Here is a 15,021-nt window from a genome sequence, read left to right on the forward strand (position 1 = left end):
AGCTCCAGCGCGCCCCCCCCGCAACAGCCGTCAAGCGATAAATCCCCCCCCAGCACGCCGAATGTACTTCTGGTTGTCCGTGTTCGCCCTCTCAGCATTACTGGTAATGTGTGCGTATCTCCCCCTCCCACCCCCTGCGCCATTTTGGTGGAATTTAATCTTTTGCGTTTGGGACGGGATGGCATCGCTGCTGAATAACTGACTGATTGGCTGAATCCTCGTCGTCGTCGTCGACGTTGTGCAGTGACGTTCCGGTACCGAGCTGCGCTCCTCAACCCCGTGCGGTCGTTCTTCCCGCGCCTCGGGCACTACCAGCCCGTGGCGACGTTCGCGGAGCAGGTCGACGCCGGCCTGACGTCCTCGACGTTTGACATCGAGGCGAACATCCGCGACGGCGACTCCAGGGCTGGCCTCGACGAGCGCGGCACTCAGGAGGTGCTGGACATCATGCGCCGGGAGCGGGTAAAGTGAGTGTTCTCGTTTGTGTCTGCTCTGCTCGTTCGCGTCGCCAGTGGGGTTGGTACGGACGGGAGGGGCTGGGACGGTAATTCGCAGGTACTGACTGCTGTGGCGTCTGTAGCTTTGACCAGGCTCGGTTGATCCGGCAGAACCAGTGGCTTGCGGCCAACGGCATCGATCCCTCAGGCAAGTCTTGCTCGCAATTTATCTCGTGCAGTGTGATGAAATCTCGCAAATGTAGGGATGCCGCTGGACGCAAAGGCTGTAACGCGCCTATGATTGACCTGGTCCTTTCCCTTTTCATCATCTTAATTCCTCCCGCTCACCTTGCTATCGTTGTGTTCTGCGATCCGACCGTTTCTCTTTCTCTACTTGTTGTTTTTGCTCGCAGTTTCCTCGCATACAGCGGTGCTCGTCGCGTCTGCAAATAGCCCACATTCCTTGTTGTTGCTTTCTGTTTCTTTACCTCGCACCTCCTGGGTTCCGTGTAGCAGTCCAGTCCCATCTGTACCATCATCAATATAGCCGCTGTTGCCGTGAGGCACACAAGTACTTGTGCTCAATCGGCCTTCGTTCAAGCTGGACTCCGTCGGTATCGATGGTGAGTTCTCAATTTCAGTCAACATGTTGCTCAATCTTGACCAGCACAGCAGGTCTTGGAGGCGTGTGCCACGATCCGCAGCGGTCAAGTCGGTGAGGAATATCCTCGCGAGTATCGTGTGTCCACCTTGCATCTCCTATCGCGGTCTATACAGATGGGGTCGCTGGGGACCCCTTTGTATCATTAGTCTGTAACTCTTGTATCCGCGTCCGCTGATAGCGCACTCCGAGATCGGCATCAACCATTCACTAAGCTACTAGTAAAACAAAGGCAGTCGAAAGCGCTTTAGCATGGCACAGCGGCGCCTTCATCAAAGGATGCTCGCCGCAGGTACCGGCCATTCAACCTCTCCGACTACGCACTAAGGTATGCATGCCTTACTCATTGAACGAGCCGTCGGTGGGGACTGACAAGTCACTATAGCATGCAGCTCGATGACACACCAAGTGAGCAAGCGGGCAGAGATCACCCAAAACGGCGATACGACGTCGCCGAATTGTTCCTCCCCGAGCACTTGCGCCTGGGCGCGGACAACTGGCCCGAGTTCGGATTCGCGATCGAGACCGTCCTCCGCCTGAAAGGGATTCCGCTCGGGCACCTGCGGTGCGCCGGGTGTCCGTCGGGATCGGCACGCCCCCGGATGCCTGGTCCAGTCGACGGAGCCGACGGGGACGGGTGGGCGGCGGACGACGAGCTCTGCAAGACGTTGCTCGTGCTCAATGTCAGGAGCGACCACGTGCGGCTGGCGGGGCGGGCGCACGACGGGTGGACTGCGGCGCAGATGTGGGCGTTGCTCGTGCGACGGCACGAGGAGAGCGAGCGGGAGCGGGAGAGAAAGGTCGCGTGGCTGCAGTGCGTCGGGGTTTTGGCTCCATGGGTGTTCCTTGCGGTTGTGTGTACTGCGTCGCTTTTGGGTGCATGATCCGTGTTGTCGCTTCATAGCTGTTGGTAAGCCTGGTTTTGCAAACATTCCCTAATGCCCCTGTGTGTTGTGATGCTGTTGTCAGCAAGAGACAAGTAGGTATAAGTTGCGGTGGACCGGATGCGGCGGCCGGGAAGACAAGAAGAGTGCTGACGAGGCGGAGTGGCCGAGATGTCTATGCAAGGCTAGGTGGAGATCACGGAAGCCAAAGGACTCGTGGTTGAGGCGTGCGAGCGAGAGTTTTGTCAGAGAGATGACGGATTGGGACGGGATGACGTCGTGAGCCATGTGTGCGCACGGGCGCCTGTCAAGTCCATACTTACGCTGCTGTGCGCATCGACGACTCACTTGACCCTGCTTCGCCGCTAAGCCATGTCTTCCTCGTCCGGCTCACATTCAGCCTTGCCTGCGCTTGCGAGCGCGAAATATCCCAATGGCTCCACTGCTTCCACCACCGTCATGGCACAGGGCACCGTATATGTCTCTCAGCCCTATCGCTCGTCCTCGCAGAACAAGCTCCGCGCCATGGTCACCTTCGCCCCCCGCAAGTCCCTCTTCGACATCTCCAACGAGTCCACTACGTCGAATCAGTTCCGCGGCTTCTTCACCCTCTTTTGGCTCTCGCTCTTCATCTTCGCCGTCCGCACCTATGTCCGCAGCATAGAGCTCAACGGCTGGCCCCTCAACTTCGAGTTCGCGTCCATGTTCACCAGCGATGGCCTCACACTCGCCCTCTCCGATGCCGTCCTCGTGCTCAACACCGGCCTGTGCGTGCCCTTTGCGAAGGCGATCGCGAAGGGGTGGATCAGGTACTACCCCATCGCCCTCGTCATCCAGCATCTCTGGCAGTGCGCCGTGCTTGCTCTCGCAGTGACATGGACGTTCAACAGGTGCGTGCGTGCTTTTTGACGTGACAGTCTGCGCACTCAGAATGATACCAATGCAGACACTGGCCGTGGGTCCAGTCAGGGTTCCTTACCCTCCACTCATTTGTGAGTACTCGTTGCAGCCATCGCCCCCAGCGACGAGTCACTCGCTCGCGTTGCTGCGCTTGCCCGCCCCTTGCACCGTCTTCTTTGCGCGCTCCGATCGCTCATCTACATCCCGATGCCAGGTCATGATCATGAAGATGCACTCGTATCTCAGCACCAATGGCGAGCTCGCCCACGCGAACAGCCAAGCCGAACGTGTCCTCGACCAGCTCCAGAAGGCGACCGAGTCCGAAGGCGGTTGGGACACTGCGCTCAGGAAGGCAGAGGCCGCGATGGTCCACTCGGATGTCCCTATTCCGGCAGGCACGCCCGACATACCCGAGGACGCGCCCGCAGGCAGCACCACCTCGTACGTCGACGCGCGCACCGCCGTCACCCTCCGCCAACGGCTGAAGACCGCCGCGGCGGAGAACGAGGGGGCGAACGGCGGGCCCGGGGTGAAGACGACGGGCACGCGCGTGCTGCCGCTGAACCCGGCGGGGATCGCGACGCACCCCCCAACGCCGTCCGAGATCCTGTCGCACCACCCCAACGCGCAGATCGCGGCGCTGGCGAAGACGCACGTCGAGCTGGAGCGCGAGCTGACGGGCCCGGTGGAGGGCAAGGTGCGGTGGCCGGCGAACGTGTCGCTGCGGGACTTTGCGTGGTACCAGCTGACGCCGACGCTGGTGTACGAGCTCGAGTACCCGCGCACGGAGCGGATCCGGCCGCTGTACGTGTTCGAGAAGACGGTCGCGTTCTTCGGGACGTTCGCGCTGCTGTACACGATCGTGGAGACGTTCATCATCCCGCTCACGCCGACGCCGGACCAGAGCTTCGTAAGGAGTTTGTTGGACTTGTCGATGCCGTTCATGATCTCGTACTTGCTGCTGTTCTACATCATCTTTGGTGAGCACCCGTCGACGTCTCGCGCCCGGCGCGTGCGCACGCTGATGTCGGTTTAGAGTGCATATGCAACGGCTTCGCGGAGCTCAGCTAGTGAGTCGCTCGTCTGCCTGCCTCGCGCCTCGCCGTCCGTTCTTTTCTGACATGCGCACATCGGTGCAGCTTCGCGGACCGCAACTTTTACGACGACTGGTGGAACTCGACGTCGTGGGACGAGTTTTCGCGCAAGTGGAACAAGCCGGTTCACACCTTCCTCCTGCGCCACGTGTACGCGTCGACGATGAGCTCGTACAAGCTCTCGCGCCAGAGCGCGATGTTCCTCACGTTCCTGCTCAGCGCGGCCGCGCACGAGCTCGTCATGGCCGTCGTGACGAAGAAGATCAGGTTCTACTTGTTCGTCTTGCAGGTGCGCGCGGCTTTGGAGTTTCGTTTGTCCTGACGGGCACTGACCGCTGGGTGTTTTGGTGTAGATTGCGCAGATCCCGCTCATCGCGATAGGGCGGATCCCCGCGATCCGGCGGAACAAGCTGCTCGGAAATCTAGTGTTTTGGCTCGGGCTGTACGCCGGCTTCCCGCTGCTCTGCGTCGCGTACTGCGCGTATTGAGCGGGGCGGGGGAGGGGCGTGCGGCGAACACACATCCTACTACGCTTTTGCCTTTGCTAGGCTCTCATCTGTCTATCTCACACGCGCAATCTCAAGACGCCACACACACCTATCTTGCATACGGGCACCCCGCGCAGGGACGGGAGACTCGCGACTATGACCGTGACGAACAGAGATGCAGATACCCTAGCGAGCCCCTTTGGTTCCGGTGCTCGACATGTTATTTAATTCCGGTATCCTTCACATCACGTATCTGTACGTCCTCGATGTTGGGAGCATAGCGTCCCTCCCCCCTTACCATACTAATTCGAATAATATTGCTGGTCGCGCTCTCCAATCTTTCTTGTCTCGAGACGGCGTGGAATTGTGTCAGTTTCGGTTCTATATACCGCGGCCTCTATAATACTCTCTGGAAGCGAGGATCTCGACTTCGCTGGGATGTCGTGCATGCTTCGAGTCCGCTATTATCCGGGCGGTCCATGATCGGGACCGCGGGAGCTTGCGGAGAACATCTATCGTGTGTGACGATTCGGTCGCAATGGCTGCACTTGGAGTACTCGGACAGGCGCAGTAAGTTAGACAAGCTTGAACGTAGTCTCTTGTCTGAAGTGCTATCTACGCAGGTTGAACACCAACCTCTCAGGGAGGTCGTATTGTCCTGATGGACTCAAGAGCACATCGGGGGTCCGCTCATGCATGTGCCTCAGCTGATGCAAGACTGTTTTGAACTCAGGAGCAAGATGGCTGGCTGAATACAACCCGGTTCAAGACATGCCTCAGAGTCGATTCAGAAAACCCTCCACCGTCAGCGTCAAGTCGACTCGCCGCCTCCGCGCCTCAGATTCCTCGAGATCTCCACAAGAATATCCTCGATCCGCTTCTGCCTGTCCTCGATGCTCGCCAACCGACGCTCCCACTCCGACCCCTCCGAGTTGCCCTCGCTCTCCACCTGGGCCGCCGTCTCGTGCGGCCCCGGGGACCGGCCTCTCTCCGCCTCCTCCGGCTGCTCTGACAGGCTCCCGCGCCCGTCGTCCGGGCTCGTAGACAGCGGAGCAGCCGCGTACAGGCCGAGATGCGAACGCGACTGCGGGCTGCTGTGGGTTGGGAACCTTCGGAGAGCGGTGCTGCTCTCCCCCGTTGCGCCATACGCGTCCGGCCTGTGCACGTGCGGCCCGTGCGCCGCGACGGAGTAGGTCCGCATGCGTCTGGGCGGGGACGGCGCTGCGTGCAGCGACATGAGCCTGCGGCGCGTCGCGGGCCCGTAGCTCACGAGCGCGCCTGGGGCCGGGGCAGGCGCTCCGCCGTGGCCCTCGCCGGGGCCGGGGTGTGCGCCGGAGCCGTCGACGGGGATCTGCGCCTGCGCCTCGGGGACGATGTCGTCGTCCACGATGAGCGGCTGGAAGATCTGCGCGAGCGGGCTTGCGGCTGCCTGCGCGACGTCGAGTCCACGCGTGACGATGGAGTTCAGCCGCGCGCGCGGGAGCGGTATGTGCTGCGGGGGCTGCTGTGCTCGAGTTTGGCTTTGTGGCGAGGTTGAGGGACCTGGCTCCGGGAGCTCCGCTTTGTGCGGGGAAGGGGAGCGAGGTGGGGTGGAGTGGCCTGCGGACGATGGGGTTCGGCGCATCTGGCGAATAGATGCCCCGGACGGACGCCTGCGTGATGCCTGAGAGACGCGACGAGGGGTGATACCGATGGGCGGAACGGAGTCGGTTTCCTCCATGTCCAACGCGCTCTCTTCAAGCTCTTCCTCTAGCTCAAAGATCTGTCACTCACTAGTGGATTAGGAAAGGCTGAGGGTAGGCAAGCCATACGACTCCTACCGCGTCAATGTCAGCATCCGGTCCTGATAAGCCCTCGAATAGCGCTGTAGGGGATTGTTGGTATGAAATGTTTGATTGAACAACAGGGAGGCCTACTCAATCGCTTGAGGTGTCTAGGCAATGTGTCGAAGAGTTTCTCAGCTGCAGCGGATACCGTCTCGTAGAAGGTGAAAGTTCCAGTCTGCTTCGCTTGTCGCTCATAGATCGCGATACAGATGAGGATTGGGAAGCTCGTGAGTCGGATCATAAACACATTGACCTACACAAACTGCATCAGACGGGTCATTGAAAGACACAAGCGTACATACCTTGTGGAACCAGCGAGGTGTGAGTATGTAGCTCGCGGGATACATAAGGCAGAGAGCGACGAGGTTGACTGGTGGTTGGTAGGAGAATAGCGAGTCTGCCTTCACCCTATCAAAGAAAACATAAGGCCATGCAGTAAATAAGACAAGGCAATACGGGGGTCTTTGGCTTACCCTTCAATCGTTGACACCGCGCGACGAAACATTGCCTAGCGTCTGTTAGTACGAGGAACGGAAGCACGCAGTAGTTCGCCGCACCTCCGCCGATGCATCGTCATTGATGGTAGAGAAAGTGTGGGATAGAATCTACCTAGGACGTGAGACCACCGTACTCCACTTCGCAGGAGGCGATACTCACAGACACCAACACTAGTTGTAGTCAATGTCAGTAGAGTTGTAATCAATTGGGAACCTGGGAGAACATACCGGTCAGGAGTAGAGTATTGCTCAAACACGCATATGTGATCATCAGGAGTGGACCGAATATTGGATGGAAGTGGGCTTCGAGCCTGTCAATGGGTGTTCAGCTGGACTCTTGACAAGAGTATGACGTACAGGCGTTGTCAAAGCCGCTAGCGTCCAATCCGAACCACAGGTCAAGCATCCACCAAGCCACAGTCCTGCAAGGTCGCCGATGGTGAGTGCGTCTGGAGTAGAACTAGGGTCAGCCAAACTCTTACCCCGCACTGTATCTGGTAAGTTGGTGACATGATCAGTCGATGGACCTCTAAGGCGATTGAGGACACACACCCCGCATTATCCTTGCCCAACCTACGAAAGCGAAATTAGTCAAATGATGGGTGAGAGAGACTTGACTGATAGCGATATCAACTTACGTCCACAATGCATACAGAAAGCCTCCAAAACAGAACGCCGCGATCATCATGAGGACGACAAACTGGATTATCATGGCACGTAATGACAGCACCATGACGTTGTCCTTGAAAGTCACGAACGCCAACCTGATGGCCGTCTCATCAGCGGCCGGAGCAGACGACAATCACGAGGGGAGGGGAGAATATGACCTCGGGAACATCAGCACGGCTATCAACGCAAGACAGTTGTTGCCCATTTCCCTCGCCCAACGCCCTGTCGCAGGAGAGGCTCAGCTGTTGAGTAGGACGAAAGGGTGACTACATACTGTCGTCATACACTCCAACCAATCTCATCACGGCGTAAGTGCAATATAGCGTTACTGTGTTAGAAACGGTGACAGTGAGCATTGATTCGATGATATCGTTCAGATACACTGACCAAAAGCGAGATCGAAGCCGTTCTAAAGCACGAAAGATGAGTCGTCAAGAGCAGGATCACAAGATTCTTGCACTGACCCATGTACCCTTGAAGTATACTACACCGACATGAATAAAGAGCACGGCAATGGTATTGAATGGCATGGCGTACCTTTGATTCCATGTTCTTGCATAGCGGCAACCTTCTCCAGAGTGAAACCTAGCGCATATACCATAAAGACTATCTCGGCTGTATTTATGCCATCCAGCTCATTGAACTCGATAGCGCATATAAAAAGGATGAACAGGACAAGGAAGCTGCGTAGTGTAGTCATGAAAATCTCGCTCGTGGGATCTGTGGTCCACTCTTACTTCGTGTACTCTAGGACTGAACGTATTGCGGGTACTTTGAGTCTGAGCAGCCGACCATTAGCGCATACGGAGGGCGACGAGTTATGGACCCTACCGGTAATGGTCTAAGAGGGGTGCCTTGTGCGGGTCATAGAAGTGTATAGGGTTACGCTTGTAAGTCTTTGGACGGACCAGATCATTAGTATATATCACTGCTTATCTGCTAAACTCTACAAACATCTGAGAGGATTGAACGAATGCTTTCCGCCTGATACACGATTTTCCCGCTGCACAGGCATGTGAGTACGTTGCATTCCAGAGACCTAAGATTGAACTCACCTCCAGATACCATCAATGACCTTCTGGCATGGCGAGCTTTTGATGAAGCGTTTCGCTTGGCTCAGAATAGCCATCTCTATGGCGTTTCCGACACGATCCTCGAGATCGTCGTCGTATTCTTCACGTGCGCGGTCCAGAACAGCCGATGGGGCACCAGAATATACAGACCAACTCGTAGTTAAAACGAGCGCGAGCTCCAACATGTCCTCCGCGTGCTCTCTCAGCGCACGAATGGCTAAAATCTCGCAGAAGTCGGCCCGCGTGCGAGAAAGAGCAGCGGTAGCCAGGTGTCCGTCGCGGAAGAAGTAGACGCGGTTCAAGAGTAGACAGAAGACCACGGACATGTTCCCTTGTCGCTGTATGGTGCCATACTTTTCAAGGAGAGGTCGAACCAGGGTGTAGGTCAGGTCTGGAGCCGTAAGCTATAATCCCGCATGGAAGAAGCGTAAGCTGAGCAAGACGGGACGGCTCAGACATCGATAACGCACCGCCTCGTGTGTCAAAGGAGTATCTTCAGGGTGATCAGTTCACTGCAAAGAGGAGACACTTTCCCAACGTACCTATGAAATGCTAGATGAAGCCCATAAGGACGACGCGATGAGAACTTACGCGTGAGGGCCGACAGGAAGAGAAGACCATACCATGACGTCCTTCATAAATTATCAGGCATGCAGTAATGTGACCTCTGCGACCACTCACATGTCTAATCATATGAATGACAGGATACACCTCCGTTGCAGCGACATGGACGGAATGGAGGAGCGGTTGACGTTCTAGTGGCGCTTCAGTGTCTGCCATGCTGTTCTTCGAATTTGTTCACGGTGTCATCAAAAGCCGTGTCAATTATCGTAACAGCAAAGGCAGCAGAGGGCACGCAGCGATGCAGCAGCGGTCAAAGGAAATGGGTGACTGAACGAGAGCGACAGTGTCGCGGGGTCGCGCTGGGCTCAGCCACACAACAGGCTACATACTGTGAGGACAATCTTATCTAATCTAACTATTGGCGCCCAGTCGTCACCTGCGTCCTCCGAAACCCGCGGACTTGGCATCTTGCTAATCGACACTCTTCCCTCGTACATAACCCTGGTGAGTAGCAGTCGCCTATAGTTAATGCCCTTCGTGAGTTTCCGCTATTCACTGTCTCACCTCTTGTAGCCAGCCCCTCCATGAACTCCCAAACAAGGCTGCCCCACGATGTACTCCTCATCATCGCTTCGTTCGCCGACAGACACTCCCTGCTATCCCTCCTGGCCACCTCCCATCAACTTCATAAAGACTGCGCAAAGTACCTACTCAGAAACACCGTCTTTCTCGATGGTAATCAAGACATAGTTTCCTTCATATACTTTATGCGTCCCAATGGCCGCAGGAGATGGCGTCACCTACGTGCCCTACACTTCGGTAGTGAATCACCAAGTCCACGCATCGCAGAGGAGCTTGCCAGGGTCATACCACGTGCGTCACATCTCCAATCCCTCGAATTCGACAACGCCGAGAGGACACTCGGGGCACACCCCGGCCTCGCCCCCGCTTTCGGTGCCATCAAGACCGTGAAGTATGTCGCCATCGACTACGGATACCAGCATGCGTGCAGAATGCTCGAGGCCATGCACTGGCCGCTGGAGACCGTTGTGCTGCATAACGCAGACTACGGTGGTGGTTGGCCGGACCGGGATAAGCTCGAACGAATGCATCCTGCCTCGTTGCTGAAGAATTCCCGTGCTACTCTCAAGACTCTCGAATGCGATTGCTGGCGGGAATGCAGCGACGTACTGGATACGTACCCCGTATATCCTCAGCTGGAGAGCCTTCATGTTGAAGGCGTATGGTGTCCTCGCAGTGCGCAATGGGCCATCTCTTACCCCAACCTCAAACGGCTGTCGGTACATACTCTCGAGGGCCACTTTATAGAAAGTGGGGAAGAAGATATTACAGAGCTAGCCGTTAATCGGTCGCTCAATGTGGAAGAATGCTTGAAGCAGGTGCAGCGTTGGAACGAACTGGAGCATTTCTCCGGAGGTGTGGCAGACCTCTACTTGCTTGGCTTGCCCTGTCGAATTCGGAGCGCGCGCATCGCCATGTCTGCTCGATCTTCGCAGTTCTTCCCCGCCGCCATGAAAGCCGCGCGTCCTACACAGCTCACATTGATCATTGACGACGAACTCTTCAGCCAACCAGTCCCGACATACCTGCAAGACCCCAGTCTCGCGGATCTCCAGAGCTTGGAGCTCGTGATACGCATGACCCCAGGGCGTTCGAGAGGGATTGCCGGAACAACGGAGGCTGATGTTGAGCGCTTCTTAGTGAGTGTCATGTCCTCATCCATATACTGCTTCAGGGCATCCTGACGTTGTAATCATCGATCCTAGGGACACGTTCTCGACGCACTACTGCGTATCTCCGCTCGCGAACTCACACTGGACATCAATTGTGACACTAATGTAATTTACCCCATCTGGCCTTCATCCTCCGATGGGTCGGACGGGGAAATTGCCTGGATTATCAGTCGCCGCCCCTCTACCCCCATTCCCCCTACCGCTATCGAAACCTGGTGCAATGACGTGGACGTTCATGCTCTGACGCGTCGATGCCTCGAAGAGGCGCCGTCTTTAGAAAGAGCTAAGGTCACGGTTAGCCGGTGGGCCTCTCGCTGCCGGAAAGTAGCCGAGTGGTCGAGGAAGCGGGGACCAGACGGCAAACTGCAGCCTGCATGTCAATCAACTCCTCAGGAGGGATGAACAATGCCATCGATTCCTCGCGCTCATGTCCATCTACCCTGGTGAGAGTCGACACTTTCCATGCCCGGTGGACTGGCCAACCAACTGCTGATGATCTTCCGAGGGAGATCCAAGTGGTTTTGCTCGTTGGCGATCGCATGATGTGCAGGCGATGGGTCGCTGGTGAGTGCTATCGTTGTATTTGGCAGCAGCGTGTGCTCATAGAGAGTCCTTGCAGATGGCCAGCCTGCCGACCGACATACCCGCTGTGAAAGACGCCGCCTGACGTCCACATAACCCCCATCCCCGCAGTATTGCTCGCTTCTCATGGCTGCACCCAGGTTTTGTAACATATATGAAATATCATGCACTTTATGAACGTGTGCTATATGTCCTACGTGAGTTGGAATTGGACCTCCGGATACGTGTTCCGAACATGACAAAGCACCTAAGGGCAACGAGGGATTGATCGTTGATCCTTTGGCGAGACCTGTTCGCTGATATGCGATGATGACGGACTATTGTCTATGTAGATATCCAGAGCAAGTTAGGTTCATAGAACTCTTGGCCTTGAAAGCTATTCATGGTTGCTTTGTTTTGCCCTCTGCCCGTGAATCATGCCCTGATGCCGGCTCAGGCTTCTCAACTCCCCTTCACAGATCGGTTAACCATTGTACCACCCATGCGCATCTCAACATAAGGACGAAGAACACGCTCGCATAACTTCCAACCATTCCTCTAAAACCCATATTGGAACTATCGTACGTCCCGGACACCTCCCTCTAATATCCGACGTTTTCGCTGACCCTAGACGCACTTATCTCGATAGAATCTAGGTGGATAGAAACATGGAGCGTGACCAGAACATCCCCGACATCTTCTTCCCCGAACATCTCCGGCTCAGCGCGGCAGCAGGCAACTGGGCCGAGTACAAGCACGCGGTCGAGACTGTGTGCCGCCTCAAGGGCGTCGCGGACAACCTCGCGCAGGCCCGCGCCTACGCCCCCCCCGCTCGCTCCCTGGATGGAGGACGAGCGGGACGACTGGCGGTGGCGCGAGGAGGTGTGCAAGGCGATCGTCACGCTCAACATCAAGGACTTTTCGCGGTACGGCGTGAGCGCCGGAAAGGACGTGCATGCGCGCACGGTGTGGACGCGGCTCGTGGAGATCCACAAGCCGAGGAGGAGGTGCACGGGGTTGCTGGAGCTCTTCAAGCCGAGGCCGTTCACCAAACTCGAGCTTGTACTGCTCGCAGCGTTGGTCTTGCTCAGGCTGTTGCTTAGGCAGATGGAGAAAGCGGTGGTTGAGTGTCAGGCCGGTGCCGATCCGACTATTCGCATTGCTGGTGCTGAGGCAGGGTACTACGATGACCTGCTCCTTAGCTCCTATATTCGAGGCTATTAGAACCCAATGTATGTCATAGCCCCTCATATATAATGCATAGGACGCCCAAACGTGTATTACCAGACTCTGATTGCGTGCTTCCTCCTCAAATGTTTCGCTATGTACTGCCTCGGGGCTCGGGCATCGTGCAGCACTCACATTGGCATTCAGTAATCAAGGAGAGCACGTAGCTCCCGCCATATATTATTGCCCCCCGCAAAGGCACTTTTTTCGTCCGCCATGAGGGCGACTAGGTATACAAGAGCTTTCAAAAATGCGAGGGGAGGTATATACCATAAAAAGTCGTGCGTCATGCATCGCCATGACTCAATCGTTCCAAGTCATGAGCCCATCCGTAGACCCATGAAGCCCAGCGGAAGAAAGATCAGCATCGCGCATCGCGCAAGCAAATCAGTAGACGCCAGGAATGAACTTCCACTTGACGATGGAGCAGTATTTTTCCCAATCCTTGCCATACTTGATTGCGCACCGCTCGAAGTCGCGCCCGCAGCGATGGATGAGGACGACGATGAAGAAGACCGAGTAGAAGTACGGGATCGCGGAGCACGTGCCCTGGGAGAGACCCCACGTGAGGCTCATGACCCAGTCCGCGACGTAGTTCTGCGGGCGCGCCGAAGCGGATGCAATGTGTCAGCACTTCTCTTCTCAGCGTGAAACGCGGATGTAATATGAAGAGAAGCGAAGAGGGGGGAAGAGAAGCGAGTACGTACGGGCTTGCGGGAGTAGCGCCACCAGCCGTCGGTAAGGAGGCGGTTACCGTGCGCAGTCTGGATGTAGCTCGGGTTCTCGAGCGTGCCCCAGGGGAGCTGGGGGAACGTCTTGCGGTAGGTGGTGATGCCCTGCGTCTGCATCTTGAACCGGCTCTTCTGCGACATGGATGTGTCGAAAATGTAGTATGCGGTGAGAAGCGTCGTGTAGAGCGCGATGTAAGTCGGCGTCGAGAAGCGATAGTTCGAAGGGTCGTGCGAAGCCATATAGACGACGGAGTAGATGTACGACTGATGGTTCGCGTCAAAACTTTGGGAAAAGGAAGCTGTAGGTGATAGATGGAACGCACGAAGGGGACACCGGCGAAATTCCAGAAGATGACGAGGAAACCCCATTTCTCGTGGAACATATCCCAGGTTTGGGGGATACATTCTTCACCCTTGCCGCACGCGTTGAGGTAGAGCCAAGTCGCCAAGACCATGAACGCCATATTCTACGATTTCGTGAGTCAGCATGTCCTAAGCGAACGGAGGGAATTATCGTACCGGAGTAACATAGCCGAACTGCTCGTACTGCTTGCATGCACCCGAGACGGACATGAAGAACACGATGACCCACGGGATGCGGACCTCAAGCCACATCTTGAGGTCGACCGGGCCAATGCGAGGGTTCAAGCACGCGCCCATGAAGACGTCGTAGATGAAGCTGCCGGACATGCGGATCGCGTTCCCGGTGGCGACGGTGATGAAGTACATGAAGAAGGATACTCCAAAGCCGACAATCATGGCGACGGTCATGAGGTGGCCGAAGTTGTCGATAATCTCCGTCATGCGGAAGATGTTGTAGTAGTGCAAGAGGGCAGCGGTGATCATGGTAATGTAAATGCAGCCGATGGCGTTACACTTGTATATGAGAGTCTTGTAGCCCAAAGAGGGGACGGGGAGGCCTTCTTGCATGTAGCCGGGGACGACCCATGCGAGGAAGAGCTGGTAGACGATGAGACCGCCGTAGACCTTCCACGCATACGCGTTCGGACTGGCATCCTGGAAGGGCAATGAAGGTTTGTGGATAAGACGGGAGCAGCAGGTAAAGTCCACGTACGACACGAATGTGCTCCCACATGCGCCAGAGAAATGGCTTGATGTCGTCGACGGAGGTCGGGTGCACGAGGGAGCCGTCGTAGAAGACGAGGCAGATCCAAAGGTAGTACATCAGAATCGGGAAGCCGGTCATGATGGAGAGGACACCCCAAGGGCCACCGAATTCATACCTGGGAGCAGAGCACGTCAGCAGCAAGCAAATGAAATAGAGGACAGAGAGGGACGTACTCGGTGTGCTTGTCGAGTTCCTCATCGCGCTTCCTGCCCTCCGCGGTGGGGACGTAGACCCGCGCAACGGTGAGGTCAGGCTTGCCGTTGCCGTTACCGCTGACGTTGCGTTGCCGGAGACCGTTTTGACCATTTTCCGCGCCTGCCATGGTGCTCGAGATGGGAGGTCGGCGTCGACGAGCGCAGGCGGGGGGAACCGCAGGGAATATTTAAATACGCCCATCGCACGACTCGACTGGGAAGCCTCCGCGTGGCACGCCTCTGCCCGGGCCTCCGATCAGCGTTTTGGCGCGTAGGGCGTCTGCGGACGCGTGTCTTATGTCAGCATGCCTTCACGTGTGCGTGCCGTCGGA

The 15,021-nt window shown here is 56.6% G+C and overlaps 5 protein-coding genes across 5 annotated transcripts; 3 read left to right on the forward strand and 2 right to left on the reverse strand.

Annotated features, from left to right (window-relative positions):
* The first annotated feature begins 21 nt into the window (after positions 1–21).
* DICSQDRAFT_133791 (uncharacterized protein) lies at positions 22–2,033 on the forward strand. Its single transcript, XM_007362856.1, has 6 exons — positions 22–110; positions 245–467; positions 581–645; positions 701–1,060; positions 1,113–1,426; positions 1,484–2,033. The coding sequence occupies exons 1-4, from the start codon at positions 62–64 to the stop codon at positions 736–738; spliced, it is 375 nt and encodes a 124-aa protein (XP_007362918.1). The 5' UTR covers positions 22–61; the 3' UTR covers positions 739–1,060; positions 1,113–1,426; positions 1,484–2,033.
* A 343-nt stretch (positions 2,034–2,376) lies between these two features.
* On the forward strand, positions 2,377–4,795 carry DICSQDRAFT_153227 (MBOAT-domain-containing protein). Its single transcript, XM_007362857.1, has 6 exons — positions 2,377–2,872; positions 2,929–2,974; positions 3,097–3,862; positions 3,919–3,952; positions 4,022–4,265; positions 4,330–4,795. Exons 1-6 carry the CDS (start codon positions 2,442–2,444, stop codon positions 4,462–4,464), a joined length of 1,656 nt encoding a protein of 551 aa, XP_007362919.1. The 5' UTR covers positions 2,377–2,441; the 3' UTR covers positions 4,465–4,795.
* Positions 4,796–4,817: 22 nt separating this feature from the next.
* DICSQDRAFT_100749 (uncharacterized protein) lies at positions 4,818–9,309 on the reverse strand (the record flags this gene model as incomplete). Its single annotated transcript, XM_007362858.1, has 23 exons — positions 4,818–5,034; positions 5,088–6,226; positions 6,285–6,328; positions 6,381–6,543; positions 6,593–6,698; positions 6,764–6,798; positions 6,848–6,895; positions 7,002–7,090; positions 7,145–7,209; positions 7,270–7,281; positions 7,340–7,360; positions 7,426–7,551; positions 7,615–7,678; positions 7,731–7,784; positions 7,844–7,865; positions 7,921–7,940; positions 7,994–8,139; positions 8,194–8,235; positions 8,288–8,352; positions 8,411–8,459; positions 8,512–8,933; positions 9,000–9,022; positions 9,204–9,309. The coding sequence occupies 22 exons, from the start codon at positions 9,307–9,309 to the stop codon at positions 5,276–5,278; spliced, it is 2,673 nt and encodes an 890-aa protein (XP_007362920.1). The 3' UTR covers positions 4,818–5,034; positions 5,088–5,275.
* A 561-nt stretch (positions 9,310–9,870) lies between these two features.
* On the forward strand, positions 9,871–12,632 carry DICSQDRAFT_160007 (uncharacterized protein; the record flags this gene model as incomplete). Its single annotated transcript, XM_007362859.1, has 5 exons — positions 9,871–9,966; positions 10,008–10,814; positions 10,881–11,141; positions 12,065–12,178; positions 12,258–12,632. 5 exons carry the CDS (start codon positions 9,871–9,873, stop codon positions 12,630–12,632), a joined length of 1,653 nt encoding a protein of 550 aa, XP_007362921.1.
* Positions 12,633–12,779: 147 nt separating this feature from the next.
* Positions 12,780–14,841, reverse strand: DICSQDRAFT_100750 (ERG4/ERG24 ergosterol biosynthesis protein). Its single transcript, XM_007362860.1, has 6 exons — positions 14,669–14,841; positions 14,442–14,610; positions 13,886–14,383; positions 13,690–13,833; positions 13,343–13,630; positions 12,780–13,232 (listed from the first exon to the last, which is right to left on the reverse strand). The coding sequence occupies exons 1-6, from the start codon at positions 14,815–14,817 to the stop codon at positions 13,023–13,025; spliced, it is 1,458 nt and encodes a 485-aa protein (XP_007362922.1). The 5' UTR covers positions 14,818–14,841; the 3' UTR covers positions 12,780–13,022.
* Between the last annotated feature and the right edge of the window lie 180 nt (positions 14,842–15,021).

The sequence above is a fragment of the Dichomitus squalens genome, assembly GCF_000275845.1.
Source record: "Dichomitus squalens LYAD-421 SS1 unplaced genomic scaffold DICSQscaffold_5, whole genome shotgun sequence".
NCBI lineage: Eukaryota > Fungi > Basidiomycota > Agaricomycetes > Polyporales > Polyporaceae > Dichomitus > Dichomitus squalens.

Excerpts from the sequence above, each read along its gene's own strand:
- DICSQDRAFT_100750 (XM_007362860.1), bottom strand. The coding sequence starts at position 14,817 with ATGGCAGGCGCGGAAAATGGTCAAAACGGTCTCCGGCAACGCAACGTC. Across the intron at positions 14,611-14,668 it reads GAACTCGACAAGCACACCGA|GTATGAATTCGGTGGCCCTT; the intron begins GTACGTCCCTCT and ends CTCTGCTCCCAG. Across the intron at positions 13,834-13,885 it reads AGTTCGGCTATGTTACTCCG|AATATGGCGTTCATGGTCTT; the intron begins GTACGATAATTC and ends ACGAAATCGTAG.
- DICSQDRAFT_133791 (XM_007362856.1), top strand. The coding sequence starts at position 62 with ATGTACTTCTGGTTGTCCGTGTTCGCCCTCTCAGCATTACTGGTAATG. Across the intron at positions 111-244 it reads CTCAGCATTACTGGTAATGT|TGACGTTCCGGTACCGAGCT; the intron begins GTGCGTATCTCC and ends GACGTTGTGCAG. Across the intron at positions 646-700 it reads CAACGGCATCGATCCCTCAG|GGATGCCGCTGGACGCAAAG; the intron begins GCAAGTCTTGCT and ends TCGCAAATGTAG.
- DICSQDRAFT_153227 (XM_007362857.1), top strand. The coding sequence starts at position 2,442 with ATGGCACAGGGCACCGTATATGTCTCTCAGCCCTATCGCTCGTCCTCG. Across the intron at positions 2,975-3,096 it reads TCCTTACCCTCCACTCATTT|GTCATGATCATGAAGATGCA; the intron begins GTGAGTACTCGT and ends TCCCGATGCCAG. Across the intron at positions 3,863-3,918 it reads GCTGTTCTACATCATCTTTG|AGTGCATATGCAACGGCTTC; the intron begins GTGAGCACCCGT and ends ATGTCGGTTTAG.